This window comes from Corapipo altera, unplaced genomic scaffold (genome assembly GCF_003945725.1).
Source record: "Corapipo altera isolate COAL_440 unplaced genomic scaffold, ASM394572v1 55, whole genome shotgun sequence".
In the NCBI taxonomy this organism is placed as follows: domain Eukaryota; kingdom Metazoa; phylum Chordata; class Aves; order Passeriformes; family Pipridae; genus Corapipo; species Corapipo altera.
In genome coordinates this window covers 8,357,833-8,381,170 of record NW_020884882.1, presented here as the reverse complement: position 1 = coordinate 8,381,170, position 23,338 = coordinate 8,357,833, and the positions used below count along the sequence as shown (strand labels likewise).

General features: G+C 43.7%; 1 protein-coding gene across 1 annotated transcript in view; it reads right to left on the bottom strand.

Annotated features, from left to right (window-relative positions):
- The window catches only part of SETD5 (SET domain containing 5), a 39,583-nt gene extending 17,776 nt beyond the window's left edge, over positions 1–21,807 (bottom strand). Inside the window, exons 1-15 of the mRNA XM_027640198.1 lie at positions 21,633–21,807; positions 17,725–17,830; positions 16,634–16,845; positions 16,255–16,313; positions 15,661–15,848; positions 14,549–14,587; positions 12,788–13,030; positions 8,240–8,388; positions 7,804–7,921; positions 7,276–7,385; positions 6,744–6,990; positions 6,461–6,541; positions 3,872–4,135; positions 2,735–3,055; positions 1,985–2,227 (exon numbers count right to left, since the gene is read on the bottom strand). Of these exons, the coding sequence (XP_027495999.1) occupies positions 1,985–2,227; positions 2,735–3,055; positions 3,872–4,135; positions 6,461–6,541; positions 6,744–6,990; positions 7,276–7,385; positions 7,804–7,921; positions 8,240–8,388; positions 12,788–13,030; positions 14,549–14,587; positions 15,661–15,848; positions 16,255–16,313; positions 16,634–16,845; positions 17,725–17,830; positions 21,633–21,703 (2,451 nt within the window). The 5' untranslated portion in view covers positions 21,704–21,807. The remainder of the gene's footprint in view (positions 1–1,984; positions 2,228–2,734; positions 3,056–3,871; positions 4,136–6,460; positions 6,542–6,743; positions 6,991–7,275; positions 7,386–7,803; positions 7,922–8,239; positions 8,389–12,787; positions 13,031–14,548; positions 14,588–15,660; positions 15,849–16,254; positions 16,314–16,633; positions 16,846–17,724; positions 17,831–21,632) is intronic.
- Between the last annotated feature and the right edge of the window lie 1,531 nt (positions 21,808–23,338).

The window sequence follows — 23,338 nt, the reverse complement described above, 5'->3', positions numbered from 1 at the left end:
GACAAAGATCAGGTCTTGAGAGACCAATGTCATCAAGTTCTGCACCATTTCTAGACCTCAGCTGGCTGAAAAGGAGGTGTTCCCTGTGAGTTTTCTAAACATTCCTGAACATGAGAAGCAGATTTCTACATCTCCAGACTGTTAAGTCATAAAACTACCAAATGCTAACAAGCATCTTCCAAGAAAAAGCTATGGATCTCCTAACAAAGTGGACAAAAAACCTCACTAGGACAGTTAAACATTTACATTCAAAAAGCAGAAATCTAACAAATTATTTCTGCAACATCTGTTCTGGAAAAAGCAGCTTTCAGTATTTTATTAATTATTTAGATAATGGAATAGACATTGCATTTAAGTTTTCAGATTAAGAAACAGGAACATGCTGGATGACAGCATTCACAATTTTCCTACTATACTGGGAAATGGACAAGCAAAAACAGTGCACACCTTAGCACAGGCTAGAACAAAGTACCATATAAAGTCAAAACCAACCACTTCTAAAATTACAGGCTAGAAAACTAATGGGTTGTTCTAAAACACTAAATCATGAACTGAACATGAGTTTAAATCAACCTGTCAAAGAAAACTCCATCATACTGGTATGCACAAAATGTACTAACAGGCTAAAAGACACCTTTCTGCTTTGAAAATGTCCCAGCTGCAACACAAGTTTTGGACACTCAGCTTTGAGGAAGGTGTGGACTAAATGAAAGTCATCTGTAGTGAAATTAGTCCATTCCCTCTCCAGCAGTGAGAATTATCATTTGACTAGAAAATAGTCAAATGTAGCAAAAGATCAGAAGACTTGTTCCATCACAACAGTTTTCACTCAATTGTGAGCTTGCTGGTAGTTGCACAGCAACTGCACTGAGCAGAGAACTCCAAATAACTGTGCCAGCTTTGCTCTGGATGCTTCTCTCTTCCCTGAGGCTCAAAGACACTGTTCAAGTTCAAAAAGCAGCTCAAACCTTGCAGTTCTCAAAGATGCTTGAGGAGGTTGCCCAGGCACACAGAAACAGACAAGGTTTTGTTCATACATCTATATATGAACCATGAAAAGCTTTACCTAAAAAAGTAAATACCAAAGAGAGACCTCAGCTTCTTTTAGTAGGTGCCTGTTAGGGCATGACAACAAATTGGCTGAAGGTGGAAACAGTAAAGTCCAAAGATTTTCTGTGGAAAAACACCTTCAAACAAAGGAAGGCAAAGAAACCAGGACATGGTACCTGACTCTGAAAGCTACCAAGACAGTTTGATCAGAAAGGATTTCCACATAATTGTTCTCAGGGTCCCAAGGAACTGGAAAAATCTCTGAGCAAAGCCAATAGCAAGATGGATTCTGATACAAATCTGATCAAGCAAACTAACCTGGCTACTGTTTCCCTGTGGATGGGTAAATACTGGCATTTACTGGCCATCTCTGGAGGAATCCACAGCTGTGCACAGTTCAGGCTTCCTGCATGGCCTCAAGAACCTATTGCAGATAGGCTGTCTAGGATCCCAATCAAAGAGCTGTGGACTTGCTCTTGCAAATAGGCAAACTCAAAGCTTTTAAACCACACAGGCTCTTCCAAAGACAATGGATCTTGACAGGGGCACTGTTTTCTTGAGGTCCTCTGCAACACTGTCCTATCCCCACAATGCCAACCATCTGTTGATGGAGTAACTGTGAAAGTAGTAACATAAAACTTTCTAAGGGTAACAATTGAATGAAACACTCTTTGCATATGCTGGATAATAAACAGCCACTGCGTATCTGAAAGTACATGTTTCTAAAAGTACATGTATCTGAAAGTACATGTTCACTGTAACAGAACAGTGACTAGGAGAAAGTCAGCAGTCACAGTCTGGACACTGCATCAACACACCAGCTCAGCAGGAATACATGGAAATAAACTCCAAGAGGACATAACTGCTTTACAAGGGGGCCAGTAAGAGCTGGATGAGTATACAGCCCATGAAGGTAAGACATGAGCAAACATACCTTTTTACAGGAGCTGTAAATTCCATCCAGCAGAAAGGGCCTTCGACGTCTCTCTGGGTTGAAAGGTGAACCAAAGCGAATGTAGTGTTTAGGTGTGGTACAAATCAGCGGGGAGTGGATGAGACCTGGCAACATATTTAGGGTAGTTGCCAAAACTGTTGGGTCTGTAGTAATGCGCAGAGGACACTCAATAGGACACTCCTGCTTTTCTGCCTTGTCGTTCAGCCATTCGGTAACAAGATACTGAAGGAGAAAACACACATGTCAGTGCAACCAGCACAGGTGAAGAAGAAGGGCAATGTGGTACAATGATGTATGGGGAAGCAATGCTCAGGTAGGACACCTCTCCTCCTCAACAGGAAGAACACAGGCAGGACTTCCTGTGTCAAACCCAATTTTCACTTGTGGCAGGCACAAGAAGTAATCCAGTGTTACAGAAGTAGCTTGATTTTATGCTCCATTTGTCTTATTAAAAGGTTCTCGGAGAACCTGATCACCTTGTTCAAAACTAGTTTCTAACACAAACCTGTAACACCTAATTTATGCCCAGTATGTGGCAGCTGCCTGCTATCTTCTCCAATTTTTCCCCCTTGCCCTTACAAGTTTATCCTAGCTTGTACATTACAGTTGCAGTCACATTCCCTCTTGGTCTTCAATTCTAAGTTGAAAGCCAACCTCTTTGCTCTGTCCTAGCTGGATACCCCCCAGCCTGCCTTGCCATCCCACCTTTGAGCACTTGATCATATTTACCTTTTTAGTTTTGGGGTACTTTACTGCAGCTCGATTAGACTGAGATCCCGCAGCCAGGACAGCAGCTGGGTCAGATCCCGTCAACTGTCTGCCTTCTCCTGGCCCTTCCACATTGCTGACATCTGTTGTGGTTACCAAGCTGGCAGTGCTTCCTTCCTCTGGGACAGCCTGTGCGAGTTCAGCTTGCTGGGAACTGGCTTGTTTCTGCCTTCTCAGTCTTTGTGCTGAACTGGTCCGGTATCGAGAGAAACGACTTTTTGGTCGGGGCCTGGAGGGTTTTGCTGGAGCTGGCTTAGTCACTGGTTTTTCAGGGACAGCTTCCTACAATATAAACTGTCATTAGTCCAAGCACCTCTAAGGGTATTCCTTTTCTCTGCATACAGGATCAAGAATTGAGATTGACACTACCTGACTCTCAAAATCTTGTTGGACTCTGTGTTGGTTCATAAGATGGCCTTGGGGACCCTTCAACACTGGCAAATTATCGTTTTGTCTTCTGCGTTCTTAAAAGGATCAACCAGAACACGGGTCTTTAGGAAGAAAGCAGCAATATGAAACTTGCCGCTTGTCTCAAGGTAACTGCTCTTACTCCTGACCTGAGCTGACATGGAGCATTCCAGGCAAGTGTCTGGGCCCTGCCATAAAATGGGAACACATGTATCCAAAGTAGATTGGGTAAAGAACTCCATCACTGCAGTTATGCATCCAACTTAAGCTCACGCCAGCACAGAAGGGGCCCACCCAGTGAAGGAGTCGGGCTTGTTCAGCCCAGAGAGGACAGAAGGGGATGTAACAGCAGCCTTTCTACAACCAGCCTGAAGTCACCAAGAAGATGCAGTGGTGCATCAATGTACATACACTGAACCAGAGGCTCAGACTGGATACACGGCAAAATTTTTTCACTATAAGAACAGTTATGAATTGGAGGGCTTTTCCAGAGGGCCTGTGAATCTCCATCCCTGGAGGTTTTCAAGACTGGGTAAAACCTTGGCTAGCCAGGTTTGACCTCAGAGCTGACCCTACCTGACTCAGAATAGACTAGAGAGCCCACAAAGCTCCTCCCAACCTGAACCATCTTATGACCAGATATGCTCTGAGCTTGGTAGAAGGTATCAAACAGTCCTATCTTCATCTTACCGCTACTTGTGAAGACCGCCGTGTGTTAACCCCAGTACTGCTGTTACTGTTAGGAACATTTGCGGGAGGAGCACTTGGTGCTGAACTTCCATCTTCAGTTTCAGGAGTCTCTGTTTTTATTTCCTCTGGCTCAGGAACTTCAGAATTGATGTTGATTTCAGCGTCAGTGCTGTTACGGTCTGAAGGTTGCTCTCGTCTCCTCTTTCTCTTTTCCAAGTTCTCGAACATGTGCATGATGGCTTCTACCTTCCTGTCTTCCCGTGACTAGAACACAAGAGTAAATTGAAGTCAGCATGGTGAATTCTGCACAAAAGGAAGAGAAGGCACAAACAGATATGGGAAGCAGCAGAGGATGGAGAACAACTGCCAAACAGCAATGACAAAAGCCAGACAGGGGACAGAGAGAAGCAGTTCTTTTCAGTTATTTGCATTTTTCACCATGGCAAATTTCCCAGAATAACAACAACATAATCATGTGTTCATAGAGTAACTAGAAGAACTCGACTTTGTTCTTAAATAGGACCACTTAGATACTACTGAGTTATATTTATAAAACAGCCACGAGGAAATGCATAATTTTGAAGAATAAAAAACCGCAACTTGGAAACAAACAGAGCTACTTGCTAATGACCAAACGTTAGAAGCAAAGAGAAGCCAGAGGCAACAGAAGTAAGTGATTCAGTAATTTGCAGCAAGTATAACACACCACACAAACTGACTAAAGTGATCCAGATTCATTCCTTTCCTGATGTCAGGAGATGACCTAGCTCAAAAATAAAAGCTTTGGTCTAAGCAGCTTACATAGTGGATAAGAAAAACAGAACAGGAGAGAATAGAGAGGCAAACCAGACACATTTGTTAGGAAAACAGAAAGGACAGGAAACCTTATCACCTAGCTGTGTCAGAAATAATTGGTAATTATGCATGTAAAAGGCCCAGTACAATAATGTTGCAGTGACTGGCAAGAAACAGGATGAATCAAGTGGATTTTAAGAAGTGGGGTCAAGTGTCTCCTGAGATTTTTCATGAAGGAGAAAGTATCTTCAAGCACACAGCAGTACTCAGTCACAGCAGCCTGGCCTTTTACAGCTTTCTGTTCAAGAATATTCAATACATGCACACACAAAGAGAGACAGGGGAAACTATAGATATGGGTATTTACCTGGTGCCAAGTATAGAAAACTGAATCGCATTAAAGCAGATTAACTGGTGCAACCTACAGGAACAGGGCTTACGGGCTCATGGGAAACTAACACTTCACTTAGACTTATTGAACTATTCTGTCCCAGAAAGAGATCAGCTTCCCTGCATTAAAATGAGATCTTTCCTCCAAGCTAAAGGCCAGTCTGATGGATGACTGCTCTCATTCAAATTTCAATGGAAATTGACTGCTTTATCTCATCTGTTCTAAAAAAATCCATGAGATAATCCAAGGATCTCTGGATGGCCCTAGGCTCTGCAAGTTGCTGCACTATTTTAACATTTAAAGCGTTCTCAGGAAAATTATACTTAAAAGACCCATATCTCTGATTAGATGAAGACAGGTGGTGGTATTGGTGAGCAAAGAAACACAGGGAACTGCTAGTTCCAGTATATTTGTTGGCTGGTAAAAGGATGGGAACAATTTTTCAGTTTTTCTTCCTTGGGTTTTTGGGTTGGTTGGTTGGTTTATTTGTGTTTGGATTTTTTACTTATTTATTTAAATTAATGAATTAAGTAGTACCAGAACGGTTCCATTCACACGCATAAAACATTCTAATCCAGGCAGCAATCCCTGGAGCCATAAGAAGCACAATGAAAAAACCCACCACTCTAATCATCACAGATGAAAGCTGAAAAAGGACTGTGTTATCAAAGATCCCAGAGCATCAAGAAATATTTTGATCAAGACGACTGTTTAAGACAACAACAACTTGGGAGCACAAAGATATTTCCTAGTGAGTGCCAATAGTACTGTTGGTGGTCTAACCCTCTTACTAACATTTGTCACTTGTTCCTACCTTTTTGCCACATGGTAATGTGTTTACAAACCCATACAGGGAACAGATACATGTTAACAAATCTAACTGAGCAAAAGGGGTTAAATTTTAACAAAAATCAGGTTCTAGTTCATGACATGACCTAGTTGAAAATGTCCCTGGCTCATTGCTGAGGGATAGGACTAGATGACCTTTGAAAGTCCTAACTCAAATTATGCTATGATTCTATATCATGCCATAAATTCTTGTACTGGCAATAAGGAAGGGCAGAAGGTACAATTACCTTTTTTGAATCTGGTGCTGATAGTGTTGCTAATGGTATGTTTTAGACTACAGAAGAGCCCTGAAAGTAGCAGTTAAACCTTTCAATCAAGAAACAAATCTGCTGTATATCTCCTAATCTGCAGCACCCTAACAGAAATGCTATGATGTGGAGTCAACCTAGGTGGTTTCTTACCACTTTTTTTTTTGCTGCTGTTAATTGACTTACTGAAGACCACTAACAGTTAGGATTCATGCTGAAACAAGTGTAATAATGAACTGGATCTGTTGGTCACTGCATGAAGCAAGTCCTAAGTGGGATGATACCCAGACAGAGAGAAGTACTTGCCCGTCGGCCATGGACCAAGGCTCCCTGTTCATCTACAGGTTCCTCTTTCTCCCCTTCTTGTTTCTCCTCCTTCTCTGGCACCTGAAAGAGAAGCCCAGTCTTAGTATATCAACAACATCCAGTACCATTTTAAAGTTATGAACATTTCCGCGCAATTTAAGGTGCTAAAGATTTAAAAAAAGGCTTCCTGCAGTTTCTGTTCTTCAGATTCCAGAGCTATGGGATCAGATTCCACAGCACTGAATGGTAACAACATACACAACAAGGGGGCCAAAGGTTTTACCTCATTGTCACTGACTGCTGCAGGTCCCTCAGGAACTTCCTCCGTTTGCTGACTGCTGTTCTCATCCGATGCAATGCTCTGCTGTTCCATTTCTAGCTCCTTTCGACGGGCTTTTCGCCGGCGTGTTTCTGCCCCAATTAGTGTGCCTAAAACAGGTGGAGGTAGGTGTTCTGCAGCATTTGGGCTACGTTTCTGCACAGGGCAATTCCGGTTCCCCTTGTGACACGCACAGTCCACTTTATAATTGCTGCTCCAAAACACAAACATAATTCGTGTCACTCTTCATTTCTCAACCCTTGTACAGAGACATTCAATGCATCTCCTACTAAACATCTCACCACGTGCCAAAGCAAGGACAGCAGGCTACCTTATGGCCTCTATTGTAGAATATGCCAGCAGAACTGGACAGAATAGCCGGGAAATGCAATTCAGTAGAAAACGGAGCAAAATGTAGAATGCGAGGAAAGGGCTGGAGGAAGATGTCCAGTCCAGGAGGGCAGTGGAGAGCTCCCGGGCGAGGTGAAGAACTCACCAGATGTTGTACTCATAGTCAAAGGCGATGGTAACCTCTGTGTCCTTGGCAATGGTGGCAACAGCATAGATACATAGGTGGATCATCCCATCGGCAATCACATGTCGAACCTTGTTAAACAAAGTAAAGAGAAACTAACATCTCCACACCTTGCATTTCCTATTTCCAAGAGGAAAGCCTCCTCCTGCAAAGTAGCTCTTATCTGCTCCATGAATAACTATTCCAAATTCTCCGTAGGGAAAAGCCTGCTTCACTGCTTGTCTCATCCTGTGCTTTTCCATTTACACCTACTCCCACCTGCTTACCCTAAGTATCATTCTGAAGCCAAAGCAAAGACATAAAAGAAACGTTTCTCTTCCAAACTCCCCCCTCATGTTCCCAAACTTTCTCATATTCCAAGTATAAACCATCAAACGAGCAAGAGACACAGAGAATTGACCCCATATACTGCATTTTAAGTTAGGGAAAGCACTAAGCTTATGTAAAATATATATTTGCAGTTACAGTGATGGTGAAGAGGGAATTTACCTCTGCATTTGGGGTGCAGGAACGCCTGATGAACCTGGCATCATTGCCAAAGGTGCGGGCATCAACACACATTTCAACGCCATTGAACTTGGAGTAGAACAGCACGAAGGGATATGGCCTGGAGAAACAACAGAATACCTCAATCCCCAAATACCCAATTCCCATGGCACTTATAACAGGTATCCCCCACTTAACTGGAAGCAGCACTTGCATCAGCGCTATTGCTCTGGGTGCTTATGCACTTCCATCAATTTAAGAGATCTATTTCAGAGGGTTTGGTCCATAAGCTGAGCATCAAGCTGACGTGGTATATTTGATTTCACATTTCTATGGATGGCACAGCTGACAAGGCCCTGCAAGTGAACATTATCCCATAGAGACACCAGTCTCTCTGTGCCACGATGCTCTCACATTAATCACTTCATAGTACTCTTACTTTTTGAAGAAATGCCCATTGACCTCGAATTGCTGTCGTAACATAACCTTCCCTCGATACTCAATTATAAGGGTATCTAGTGCCAAGTCTCTTGCTGCCCTCAGGATCTTCCGGTGCTTCTGAACCCGAGTCACCCTTCCCAGCTGCAGCTGTAACAAAAACCAGAGCAAAATATGAGAATTTAAACCGAATGTCTCTAACTCATGAATATTTTACCCACGTGAAAAGAAAAATTACTCTAATACCAACACAGAGAAACTTTGCCAGTGAATATACTGTTTATTCTGTAACATTTTAGTAATGACCAATGACCTTGATAATATTTATCAAAAGCCAACAGTATTTATTCCTTTGCTTCAACACTAAGTCTGACAAATCTATCAGACCAAGTATTTCAGTCTTGCAGCAGGAGGCATAACCAGACCTGTCACTTGCTGCTAACAGGGAACTGCTCTGCAATTACGGCCACTTTCACAGTCAGAATAATTCAAATCTTCCCTAAATTGTGGGTTGTCACACATTTAGAAGAAAAGAATGCAAGCTTTTCTTTTTGCAGGGGATGTAAATTCTAGCTAACTGGCCAAAGAATTAAGTTGGCAATTTCCATCTCCATCCAGAAACTTCTCTACATCTGTCTGCTCAACTAGTGCTGTTGATTTTAATTTTTTTTTTTTAACATTAACCAAATTTTTAACAAAGTAGTGACAGGTTGTTGAAACATCTTCATGTTAAAGTCTACAGATCTATTACAATGGATGTTCACAACAATCTATCTTGACAGTATAAACCCACAACATTCTTTAAGTACAGACATCCAAACATGACACATTTTATGGAATAATGGAAGGGATATTATAAGCACTAGGGCATAGGAAATACTTCATAAAAACAAAGTACTTCTCTTACTTAACAGATCAAAGTTCTCAGCAAGTAAAAATTACATGAAGGTGATTGGCTGCTTTGCTACAAGTGCTGTTCCTGTTCCTTCCTAAGCATTCTATTCACTGCTCAGAACGACCCACTTTTGATACTTTTCCACAGTGAACTGAGGCATAAGTGTTCTTACTTCAGTTATAATGACAGTCATGCATCTAAATTAGAAGTAAAACACAAGATTTTATTACAGGCAAGTTCCCAACTTTTCCTGATAGAACTCTTGTTAGAAACAGCTACTGAGCAGTCTGCTCAAATGGGTAAAACATTAGGTACTTTTTGTACTATCCAACCGTGGTAACAAAGAATAAATAAACGGGACTAGATTTCTTACTGCATGATAGAAGAGAAGGAGTTAAGGAGACAAGAAGATCTGAAGTTATTAGATGAATTAGGGTTGAGACAAGTTTGTCTCCAGTTGAATAATTTTGTTTTTACTCATTTGCTGTTATAGTTTCTCATCTGGCCCTACACAGGAGGGTTGGTCATCTGGCCCTACACAGGAGGGTTGGACCAGATGACCTTCAGTTGTTCCTTCCAACCTGAACTGTTTTACTACTCTATCAATACTATGAGTACCAATAATATCATATCTTTCAGAGATGCACCTTCATGTCCTCCACTCTCACCTCTGCCCCATGACTGCCTGCATTACTGTTCACCTCATGCTGGAAAACAGCTTGAGGAACCTGGGTGGGCTAAAGTGGGGTGGTGGGAGGAAGAGAAAGTCCATGAAGGAAAGAGAAGTTCTGCATCTGCAAAACTTATTTATCTGGGTTTGGTAAAACAGGAATGATCTCACAGCTTTTCTGATAAGACCCTAGCTCAGCTTGTTTTCATTCTCTGAATTTAGAAATATGAAGAGGATTAGCTGCCATGCTTTCATGTGTGAAAAGAACAAATGATTTTATTCATGTCATAGGCTAGGGATTGCTGACTGCTAATCAGCCAAAACCGTTCTGATATGTTTGCAGAGCAACATCTGCATAATACTCAGTGGCTTTATTTTATAAAGGCCCTTTCGCTCTTCACTTCAGAATGTGAAATCAATCAGGGGTTTGAGCTCAAGTCAGCAATTATCAGAGGCAACAAAGGGCAAATACTAACCCTGGGTTTGGTTTGGCAACAACAGGCAGAAAAGTGATTCACAGCTTTCAGTCTGTCGAGCAACTGGCAGTAGTCAGGACTAAGATGATTTTATTCACGATGCTAAACAGTTTTATATTTTCAAAAGTCTCCCTTTGCATCATTAGGACAGTTGAGAATTGGTTTACCATATAATCACCAAATCATTTAGGTTAGAAAAGCCCTCTAAGATCACTGAGTACAACTGTTAACCCAGCACTGTCCAGTCCATCACTAACCTATATCCTTCAGTGCCACAACCACATGTCTTTTAAATACCTCTAGGGATGGTGACTCCACCACCTTCCTGGGCAGCCTGTGCCAGTGTTTGATAACCCTTCTAGTGAAAAGATTTTTCCTAATATCCAATGTAAACCTCCCCTGGTGAAACTTCAGGTCATTTCCTCTTGTCTTATCCAAAACATTCCAATGACCAAAATCCCATATTCTATATGCATAACCCTTAATTCATGCTTCCTTACTCCTCCTGGTTTTAAGGAAGCTTTTAGGTCACACTTCTTCTCTTTGTCCAGATCTATTTTTTTTTTTAAAGTATACACTTGCATCACTCTTGACCCAAGCCAAACACCTCTCTCAACTGCCAGAGTATGCAGGGCATATAAAACATTATTTTTATTCCTTTCTCCACAGTCTTCCTGGCCAAAGAGAGCAGTGATGATACCCATCTACACACAGCTGCCAACTGCATACTGACACAGCCTCCTGATTTTCTTCTAGCTCAAAGTACCTATTACCTGTTATCTCACAGAAAAGCTATTTTTATATTCAATAGTAATATCTAGTTAAAAGACAATGGATGCAAATCAAAAAACCTCCTCAGTTTGTCTAAAAAAAGGAAAAAATGAGCACACACTCCACACCTGTGCAGGCTGCCCCCTCCTCACAACACTCCACAGTCACCTGCTGAGCAGAGAAAACACGACATAAGAGTTGAGAAGCAGCAGCCCAGGACAGCCACTGGGTCTCTCCTCAGTATCCAAGAAGAGCTACAAAGCCAGTAAGTCCCTTTACACCTTCTCTGCACATACAATTAATTACAGGGACCTACCAACAGCTTGTTTAGGGTAACTCCAGATCACTATTAAGTTTTGTGACTTTCTACCTTTTTTTTTCTTTGGGATATATCACATTTGGAGTCTTCTCATTTGGAATGCTGGCCATTTTTCCCCTGTGGGAAAACCTAGGTCTGTACTGGGGAGGGAGAGGCCACAAGACCATGACAAGAACAAGCACATTTATGTATGATGTCTTTTATAATCTTCTGTCCTGCTGTACTCTATGAAGGTGATAAGAAGAAACAGCATGTTTTATTACTTATTTCGGGACTTTCCCTAAAACCCATGTGAGGGACATAGAAGATTTCAAAAAATATTGAGATTTCTAGAGAAGCAGAACTTTTTCTTCTCTATATTTCCTGAACTGCTCTCTTTAGGAAGGCTACTCCAACAGCCAACAAGAAGTGTTTCTCCCCAACCCCCTTAGAAGTATTATTCATTGCAGAACTAGAGGTAAGAGTTGAAGAAAGTTGAGTCCAAAGTCCTCTTTCTGCACTCTCCCTTACTGGCAATATCTGTGCTCTGCCTGAAGTGCCTCACCTGCCTGAAAGCAGAGGAAAAGGTGGGAGGGAGCATGTGAACTTCACTGACTGGTGAGTCACTTGATATAAACAATGAATGATTCAAGCACTAACATATACCTGATATTCAGGTTTCTGACTTTGCTCCCCTTCTACAGAAGAGGTGCCCCACTCGTGTTTTGGAGCCCATCCTTTCAGCTGTACCTATCTCCATTCTCCTGGAAGGAAGCCCCACAAAGCCTGAACTGAGTGGGAATGCTGTGCTCTGTTCAATAAAGCAAAGACCAGATGAAACAACAGATAAGAGTAGTAGTGGGGAGGACATACACCACACAAACATATTACTTTCCTGTTTCTCCGTGTTTACATGAACTCCATAAAGATGGCAACATGGAAAAGCTAGGAAGAAACAGCTCACTAAAATCAGCTGTAGCTGTGCAGTATTTGACAGTTATCAAAATCCAAATAATAATCCAAAATACTGAAATAATGTTGAAAGGTTCTTTCAAATGGCCTTCCCCAAAATATGAGCTAAAAAATAAAATAAATAAAGGAGACTGGAAAACTCAGGTGGAAAGCAGGATATTTTCTATCTCCAGTAAGTGATAGATCTGGTTCTGCCTCAAGTCATTCAGTGACCAATAGTATTTAGAGTAAAATAACTGTGAACCATATCAGAAAACTGTACAAAATATCCCCAACTTAGCAACATTGGTTTGGTCAAATGCAAGTACTTCTGAATCTTAGCACTGGCATCTCTTCTGAATCACTGTGTATCAAACCTATGCCTACTGGTCTGAAATGACAGACCAGCTGGGACATTGCTCACCATGCCCATGCCTTACAAACCAGAGCACTGACCTACCCCACCCCTCTGCCACGCTGGTTCTTACCTGCATCTGGGACCCAATGACAGTGTTATTGCAGGCCAGCTCTGTTTTGTTGATTGTGTCCAGCATAGCAGTTTTGCCCACATATTCTTTATTAGAGTTGAGGTGACGCTCCAGCAAGTTCTGCACATCAGCACTGTACTGGTTCGTGAAGGCTTCCTCGTACTGGTCTGTCCAGAGGCGTATCCGATTCTCCCACCCTTCAGCTGTGTTTTCATCCAAGGCATGTGCTTCAGAAGGGGAATTCTGCACCAAACAGCAAAGAATGAATGGCTAGTACACAGCAGGAAAACCCATCCCCACTGCTCCAAGCACATGAATATGCTACAAAAAAATGGCGAATCTGTTCCAAGCTATCTAAGTGCTGGTGATGAGGACACATTTTTCAGCACCTGCACCCTCCAGAACACTGTACAACAGTTCCACTTAGGAATTTGCGGAGAATTCTGTGCAGGACTAAGCCCTCTTGAGAGCTAGTACTCGGCACTGCTATATAAAATAAAATTAGGCTAGTACATGGCCAGGAAAAAAAAAATTAAGTCACTGTAGAAAAATAATTAAGTGGATTAAAAAAGCAAAGAAACAGAACACACAAAGGCAAATAAATCTCATGCAGGCTTGTCCTACAGTCAGCCCACTCATCCAACATAATGTTAGATGATGCTGACTGCATCTCAATCTTCACAGTGACTGATCCAGAAATAGTTCCGAACCTTGGAGCTAAATGGTCAGTTTCAAGAAACTGAATGTAGAGCACAGGTTAATACCCAGAGGGTTAAAACTGCAAGTCCTAAGCAGAGTAAAGAAGAGAGGGCAAAATCAGGTAATCCGTTTACACTGTCTTGTAAGGGAGGGGAAAAGAGAAGCTGATAAAAAAAAATATTTAAGCTTCATTCTTTACTCTACAATAGTTGAAGAAGTTCAACAAATATTCCAGAGGTCAATAACTCAACTGGTTTCAAAAGGGACTGAGGCATATGTGACACCAAGATCTTAGTGACAAGGACAACCGAAGAGCAATCATTATTTTCATCACATATATAAAAACATTAAGCGTTCTCATGCATTTTTACCCTCTCAAGGTACTTGCATACTATTGAGATGGTGTATACAGACACCACAGGACTGCACTCTTTCTTCTGAGCCACTGCTAGAAGCCACTATCAGCTACAGAACTGGGGCCAGGTGGAACTGAGCAAACTTCAAGGCACCACTTGTGCTTCTGGGAACACATTTAGCTCAAAGTGCAAGTTATTTTTTTTTGTCAAATAACCTTCCTATTAGATAGCCACACCTGCCACTACTGCAGGAAGTCAGAGATAAAGATATTGTCCCATCCACCCCTTGTAAGAGAATGTGGAGAGAAACAAGGTGAGGGACTCCCAACATTAAACTTGTGAACTCCTTTGATGTCCAAGCCTGAAATATCATTGATGCAATCAAACAATAACTGCCCTCACAGAAGAGCAGCCACAACCAGTTCTACATCCCTTACATCAAACACCTCACTCTCAATGCCATGAATCAATCATCTTTCAGAACTGGGTTACATTATCTTACTGAAAGCTATCAGAAGCAAAAGAAAGGTTCAAGGGGCAACTGCTGTGATACCCTTTTATAGACCTGCTTGTGGTCCATGGTAAAACTTGAGTTTATTCCAAGGCTGGTCCCACAATCAGAAATTCCCAAGCAAACCAAGAGAAGTACAAAATATAGGGAAACCCTCCCCAACCACCATCACAGAGGGTTGTCAGTTTTACTCACCTTCATCCTCAGAGACTTCCGTGAGCCCTCTCGAAAGGCCTATCCCCCAAAACAAGGAGAGAGAGAGAAGAGAAAAAACACAGTATTGTATATTTCCTCAGAATTAGCATCCCAGAACCACACTCAATCTTACTCCAACAGAGCAACACTAAATCTTACTCCAGCCCTTAATAAAAGACAGTAAGAACTGCAGGAAAACCTACACAAGAAGCAATGGACTTGAACGAAAAGACTCTGCAATGCAAATCTGGTGGAAACTGCTGAAAAGCTTCATGGTCAGGATATTTCTGAAGTAAAAAAGCCTGCCTCACACTTAGTAAAATGTCAAGATCAAAAGCAAAACTGTCTGGACTAAACCCACTTGTTTTGATATGAGAAAGGTCCAGAAACAGAATCAAGCTGGTTCACAACAACAAAAAAAAACCCTCAAAACCTCACATGGGCTCCTGCCCCCAGCCTTTTATTTAATCAGTGCCTACCAGAAGAACTTCAAGAGAAACCTAAACTGTGGAAAATTATGGTAAAGCTAGCAGATGACGGGAAAGAACCAGCTGCTCACACACTTGCATTCCAATATAAGCAATTCAAAATTATTTCAGTCCCCAAACACTCACAAACAAGACAGTAAAGTCATCCCTCAACAAATGTTCATCACTACCTACATAGTTTTCCACACAAGCACTATCTCTGTCCCTGAAGAACAGTGCCAAGAAGCTCTGCAGCCCAAATTCCTCAACAAAGCCTGCTAAGAAATACCATGCTCTCTTCATTTTTCATTCCATTCACAAACTGACCCTCTGCCATAAACAGACTCCAAAAGCTGTTTTCCCAAATCCTAATACAGAAGGGAAAATATGTAATTGAGTCCAAGCTCTGAGCATGAATGGACAGCATTAGGAAATAAGGGTGGAGTTCCAGTAAGGTAATTTTTAAACCAACAGCCACATACTCTAGCAGGTCACAAATACAAGGCGTCACATTATTGCACCAGAAAGAGCAATTCCTGACAGGACAAAAGTTTCTTGTCTACTGCCAGCTTGTCAGCCTGCTCCTAACAACACTTCCCACAGCATTTGGTAGGAACTGCAGCAACTCTGTCTCACTCCACATACCTTGATCTTTTTGGCCTTTGGAGCAGTGCGAGCTTTTTCCGTACTCCTCTTCCTCTTCTTGGGTTTGGTCCTGCGGACGCGGTTGACAGTCAGCGTGATGCTTGTGGGAGTGTGCTGAGTGGCCGTGTACAGCACCGTGGAGGGAGAGAGTTCTTCATCCCAGCTCTCGGTTGCACTGCTGTCCCCGCCTAGAGACAGAAGTGCTTCGTTAGCAGCGGCTTCTCATCCCCGAGAGCACAGCTGACCCTTATGCCCATTTCCATCAAGACGACTGGCTGACCCTGCAGAACTCTTCCCTGAGAGAACTATATCACCTCAGTTTTCCCACCCAAACTGGGAACAGGTCTCCCAAACTTCTGATATGTCACAGAATGACACCGATGAAAATTTTCCTTTTCTGTTCACAAGATAATCTGATTTTCCCAAGTGCTAACTGAGGTGAAGGGTAAGGAGAGGAGAAAATCCCAGCGATTGGGAGGCAAAGAACATTAGTGGGCAGTGATCACAGTTAGATGATTACAGCATCCAACAGACAAAGGTCTCACAGATAGGAAACAAAAGTCACCATTATCAGAATTACATCCTCCAACTCACCTGACACGTTGTCCTGCTTCCGGCGGCGGAGTCTGATCACCTTCCCCCTGCTCATTCCTCTGCCAAAGGAGAATGCACAATTGAAGCTGGTTTGTAGGAGTAAAGTCACTTGAAATTCAACAGGATGTCACAAGATGCGTGCCCTCAGTGGGGCCCAGGATGATAAGAACATCGATTTAACATCCTCATCTCCACTCCTGGTGCCACCAACACTTGTCAGGCTGACAACGCAAAGGAGCAGGGTCAATAGTGGGTAAAGCACTGGAAAGAACTCTCCAGTTAGCAAAAGGAAGTCTGTCCCACAGCCCAAAGGTGACACGGTTCGGTACGAGAAGTCAACACGAGGAGCAGCCCAGACCTGCACTGCACCAAAGCTTACCTGCACTTTTCACACTTGAGGAGGAAACCATCTTGGGAGACACTGCAGTGGCACCAAGTGGGAATTGATTCTCCTTCTGAGGAGCTCTCACTGTCCCCGGAGTTCTCCTCATCAGGTGAGTGCAGGCCATTCAGTTCTGCACGAGGTATAATGGTCTGGACAGGAGGAGAGGCTGGCGGCGTTGGAGGAGGAGGGGCTCCGTAATTATGATCCTGAAAACGAGTATTTGCAGCACTACTTTTAACGTGAAGATATGATGTCTAGAAGTTGAAGTCCCAAATCCACAGTTCCCAGGTTAATATTTAACTGGTGTAAAACAGTAGCCTGAATTCCTCAATCTACCAAGAAAGGCAAAGCAATAGTTCTGAAAGATGTGAATGGTTTCCTTCAGCACCAATGAATTAAACTCAAAACCTATGAAAACAACCAGGCTATTTCGACATTAACTGTTGTACTGCTAATAACCTGAGATTACATCAGTGTTTAAACAGTGGAACCAGTTGCCTTGAGATGTTGTAGAGTTTCTGCCTGTTGAGATATTCCAAACCCAACCAGACATGGTGCTGGCCAACCTGCTCCAGCAGAGACAGCTTGAGCAGGGAGGTTGGATTATGTGATCTCGAGAGGCCCCCTCCAACCTCAGTGATTCTGTGACATCCTGTTCTTCCCATAGCTTCAGGCTATACTCCCATTCTTCCTGACTGTTCATTGATTCTCATTGTTATAAGTTACCACTATGAAAATCTGCGCAGTTGAAACAAGTATAAATAGTGCACAATAAACCAAATGGGGCATAAAATTACCATCAGGAAAATGTTATATATCCATATATAGTCACACTTCATTCATATACTTCATTCAGTTAAAAATCTATCACCTAGAATGCTAATAAAGCTTGCTGTAGAGTATGCAGGACTTCACAAACAATAAACACACAAACGAAAAATGTATGGCAGAACTCAGCTGTAACTCAGTGTTCCCTAATAAATAAGCCAAAACTCCTAAGGCTTAACAGGCAAAGAACTATGGAACAAGGAAAAAGAGTAAAAGTAGACAGTAAAGAGCTGATTCACTGCAGAGAGAGTACTCACTGCGTAAGGCAGCCCGCGATAGCTGTGTTTCTGGGTGGCCCCATAGCCGTGGCTGGAGTACACATTCTTCTCACTGACAGCTGGACTAGCTTCCACAGACTCTGGGCTGCAGAAAGGGCCAGAAGTAAAACCCATCAATACAATATCATTTTTTTAGTGACAGTATTTCACTGCTCTTTTCTACTGAACACATGAGCTCAAAATGAAGAAACTACATGAAATCGAGGTGTTATTACACACTTCACCAAGCATCATGTGTGCAAAAGTTGTACAGGATGAACCTGCTTTCTGAGGGGAGGAACTGAGTAAGGGCCACCCTAGATAACTCATTAAACTGGGTCTCAATCTGGGAAGTTAAAAAGATAATTAGTATGTAAGAAGCTCAGTTTCCTTATGGTTGAGGAAATTGGGTCTGGTTCAACATTCACATCTGAACTCAGCCAGCCTAATCTCAGAGCCACTGAACAGTACTGCCATTTTATCTCTGCAACAGCTTATTTCAACTGCAGTTAAGCAGCTTTCCTGCACCTGCACTTGTTTCTCTCTCCCTCAGATACCAATTGTTAGCTGAGTCCAATGTCCTGCGATAAAGCCTGCATGAAACCTGCATCTATCCTGACAGCAACTACCAGGAGTTGGAGACTCCTGTTACAAAGAGGCAACAAATCAATGCCCTGGATAGGCAGTGGCTACAGACAGATCGGATTCACCCTGTGCTTTCTATACAGCAACCTCCAATGAGCAGAACAGGAAATGTGCTGCTGAGGTACAATGCACTCTTCCACCACAGGGTGGTGAAAAAAAACAGCTAAAAATGAAAGGTATATCCTTAGCAGAAAGCTGCAGAAACCCTACTCAGAGAAGGGATAGCTGCAATTCAATGCAGGGGATATTAGATAATGAGGCTACAGACAGAACACCTGCAAGAAAGCACGCTGTTACAAGCAGAAGATACAAATCAGATAACCTCTGCACAGAGCAGAAGAAGGGTCCGTATCAGAATACTGCAGAGTATTACTGAATCATGTCTGCAGATGAAATCTTTGCCAAAATTACAGCACGGAGCTGAGCAAGGAGGAAAGAAAAATGCAGAAAAGGAAACCTTTACCTTGGAACTCTGCTGCTATGGTGAGATTTTGCAGGATTCTCAGTGGGTTCTACATGGTCAGTGTGGATCAGGCGGCACTCAAACAATGGCCGGCGATCACGCGTGGGGCAGCGTTTAGGCACCACCCAAGAACACTAACCCCTGTGCCCTTTGGACTTCCTATTAGCTCCTGAAATCACTGCTGCACTGAAGTTTGCCCCACCCTGCCACTGAACCTCATCTGTTCTCCAACGGCACCAACCTCTGAGCTTCTGGCTTATTCTGGAGTATGGTGGACCTGTCTTTGCAACATAAAGGAGCAATAAATTCTTGTACAAAGAACTGCAGAAAGTAGAAGGCCTTACACCTATGCAAATGACACTTCTGTAGCTCAGGATTTAGGAGCATGACATGATAAATTCAGTTGTTTTTCAGTGTGGCTACAGCCAGCTAAACTGTGAAAAGCAGGAGATATAAGTGGTGATTCCTCTCAAAGGATATACTTCTTAATAAAAGGCACCTTGTAAAGCTTGCCACATAATCCAGCCTTGCTGGATCTTTGCAACAGTCCTCTAGGACTTCCAGATTGGTAGTGTTAAATCCATTTAAGTTTAATCGTATTTTCAGAAACAATATTAGAAGGAAAAGAGCCTAAACAGTCTAAGGAGCAGATAAGTCCTCTGTCCAAGTCACCCACATTCCTAACCACAGTCAGCCTGGAATACCAGCAATGCTGCTGCAAGCATTAGCAATAAAACTTCAGGATTGTTGGTGCAACGGTGTCCAGGGGCAACAAGACCGGGGCCCCAACGCTTCCTCAGCAGCAGCGTGCCAAGGAGCTTCCACAACTTCCACTATGCAGTCAGACTAACACAGCAAAACTACTCTGCAGCGTCCGTATCACCCTCAGATGAACACCAACACCCTTCACCATTTTCACCTCCTCTCTATATCAGAGGCTGGGGAAGATGCTAAAGCTCATCCTGTAAGGAGGGCCAGCTAGTTTTCCTTTTACCATCCTATCACCTTCATGATGCACATCTTGGAAATCAATCCCTTGTAAAAGACAAGAAGCTCAGGTACCCCAGACTTTACTCTTCCAACTAGTAGAGTTTCAAAGGCAAAGTGAAGGATAGCCTTAGCTTTGAACAGACCCACAAAGGGCACTTCAGCAGTAACAGTGCATCGATGCAAAGCCTGGAGAATAAAGTGCTGGCATTCCCAAGTTTTAGAAAACAGAGAAACCAATTCAGAAATCTTCAAAAGCCTTTTTTTCAAAGTACTCTAGCTTAGCCTCAAACTGGACCTACAAATTTCTTACAAGGGAAAAAGAAAATGCTTTGCAGAAGGTTTACAGTCAGTCTGTTTGATATTGAAACGCTACAAGGGACATGCGCAGATATATCTGGCTCTTCTCTCTACCATGTTCAGCTTTGAAAGCAAAGTACATGACCAAACTATTTAGCACTCTTCCTCCTGTCATAAACAGTTTAAAATTCCTGCATGTTGAGTCTTCAAAGTGCTGCTGTGGGAGAAGCAGGGTGACAAGCAATACTGAATGTCAGATCTTGAAAAGCGAAGGATCATGTACCCACTGCAGATAAGTGACTTCTGATTCCTTGTTTAAAAAGAACATATAAAAATGTGGGCTTTAGGATGGAATGAGGCCTCACGAAGGAGAATACCTAGAATGGGGCCAGTGCCAAGACAGACAAAAAAGGGCATTAGCAGTCTTGCAGAGAGTGCGACTGTGTAGTCAAACTTTGTGCACAGTCAAATCAGGGCAAGATGGAAGGGAAAACCAGTGATTCGTACCTTAGCCCACTGCTCTTACAGCTCAAAATTTGTAGTCTGGAGCAATTTCTGTTCTACAGTGATCAACCTGACATGCAGGTATTTGCACAGTAGGTAGCTTTAATAATACATGGGGGAAATCTGTCTCCAAAATACCATTTGTAAATTTTTGTAGAGGGATACTACAGGCCTTATTTCAAAGAAGGATGCAAGAAAGCAGGGGGGAGAAGAAAAACACAGGAATAACTTGAGCCCTCCCTCTCACCCCCGACAAAAACACAGCACTCATCCGAGCTGACATCATTCTAACAAGGATTTTAAGAAGACATCACAATGCTGTATTTCCTGAATTTGAAATGTTCTTGATGAGTCTTTTAAAAGAAATGGTAAGTCTCCTCCAACAGGCGTCAGAGGTATGGCTGCAGTGAGAGCCCTGCACAGCGTACTGTGGTGGAGACCCTGAGGGATGCTCACTGAGTGTGCTTCTTGGAACGTGCTCAGGGGCAGAAACAAAATCAAGGTGTCTATGCAGGCCGATGCTGCCTCACATCTCTGGTCAAGCTCAAAAGGTGTCTGGAAATCAGTCATATAAGACTGGTAACAAGTGTGAGCCAGTAGGCTCTACTGAGAGGGAGGTTCAGCATGCTGATCCCTCACATTACAGCGTTTGGAAAAGGAGTTGGTTTGTACCTTGCCAACGTCAAGTATGGGTAGAGCAAACGCACAATTGCCTGCACTTCAGTACAGACTTACTAGTCAAGCTGATATAAAACCCATGGTTGAGTGCCTCATACTGTTGGAATTCTCCTTTTCCCCATCTCCTCTGTCAAACTTACCAATTTCCATAACACTGCATTTGTTAACCCCCAGAGTCTGTCTCTGCATTCTTTCATACAGCCAGTGGACCAGCAGCCCCTTTCTCCCAGGTGCAGAAAGCACCAGCACCGATCCTACAGCCCCACTCCAGATCAGCCCTCTGACACCCTCCCCTCCTCTTTTCTCCTCCTCTCTGTGGGGTAACACTCACTCCGATCCTGCAGCCATGTCGGAGTAGGACGTATCTGGTGTGGTGACTCCCAGAGGGATTGCAATGCTCATGACGCCCGTCGGGGATCACGGAGTCCAGAGGGCAGCGACTGGCCGCTCCGAGGGCGGAGAGGAGCCGCAGAGCCTCGGCCAACACGTCACGGACATGGGGAAACCTACCAGGGTAGAAAGAAAGCATTGCATCGCCGTTACAGCATGAGGTGTCCCTGTGTACCCCTAAAGACGGCTTTCACAGCAAAAGAAAAGCAGAAATATGTTTCTATCAGTGACGTGACACATCAGTTTTACTTCATTTTCATATGTGGGGCCAGGGAAGAGGTAGATGGTAGTAGTTTGGTAGGGTTTTGGGGGAGGTTTTTTACAGTGTTGGACTGACATACAATGAGCTGCTCTGCCTTAAAGCTGATAATGATAGTTCCCCCCTCCCCCAAGTAAACTTAGGACTAATTATCAGATAAGCAATCTATTAGCTCCTTCTGCATATAAGCAGCAGCTGTCACCTATCACCCACAGCCCTCCATCAGCATTTCCTAACTCCTTCCCTAAACAAGCTGCAGGCAAAGCGCCGTCTGGGAGGACAAGGAGACAGAGCCGGGGCGGGCTGAGCTGACCCGTCTCACTGCACATCAGTTTGCATGTGCATTCACCGGGCCCGCGGCACGGGTGAGTGTGACCTGCAGAGTGGCTACTCCGGCGCCACCGACGCTCCCCTCGCCCAGCGAGGCCCTTATCCCGGGCTCTGCACCCACGGCTCGGTGCAGGGAGCCCCGGCACCGCGGGGCCCGACCTTGCTCAGCCCGGGCTGACACCTCCCCGCGGCAGAGCCACGTCAGACGTCTGGGCGGCCGCGCATGGGCCGCTCCGGCCGGGAACACGGCGGGACCATTGGCTGGGAGCGGGAGCGGGGGTGAGTCACGGCGGGGCCCCGGGGGAGCCCGGGCTGCGCCGTCCCCGCCGGGCGCGGCGCTCGGCTACGGCACCGACCGAGATCGCCGCTGAACGCCACCCTCCAAGGGTCGGATGGCGGCCGGAGGTGAAACGGGATCAGCTCCTCGTTATGTAAATAACCTCGATAGCACACATGAGCATAAAGGAGCTATTATTCTCGAAAGAAACTCCCCCACGATACAGAGAAAGGCTGCGTTTCCACAGGCAGCAAAGGTAACTCCAAAACCAAAGAGAAACGGTGACGACTTAACCGCCCTCTCCGCACGTTAAACTTTAAGGGCAGCTTGGAATACTTTCCGCAGCCTTTCCCGGCTCCTGCTGTCACATGCTCCCCGGCATCTCGGGGGCTCTGCCAGCAAACCCTCTTGGGCTACAGAGAGGCCGCCAGCCAAGTTTTCCTGTGGGTAGTGAATTTCTCACAGGGAACTGCCTTTGGACACCACAGTCCAGCCATTGTTTAAAACACAAAACCCCCCAGAAACACCAAAACACACACTCACTATAAGGGCAAATGAAGGAAGAACTGGAGTCAAAAAGTTTAAATGCCACACGCTATATTGCCTTTTCCTGTCTTAAAAGACAGGTCACTTCTCTTGGCACAAGGAGATACTTTCCTTCTTCAGTATACATCCCTATGAGAAATCTTTCTGACACTATGACAGGCATGCAGCAAATTACAGAAGTAGAACATAAAGATTTCTAAGTGGTCTGTGGCAATTCCCTGTTATGCCCCAAAGC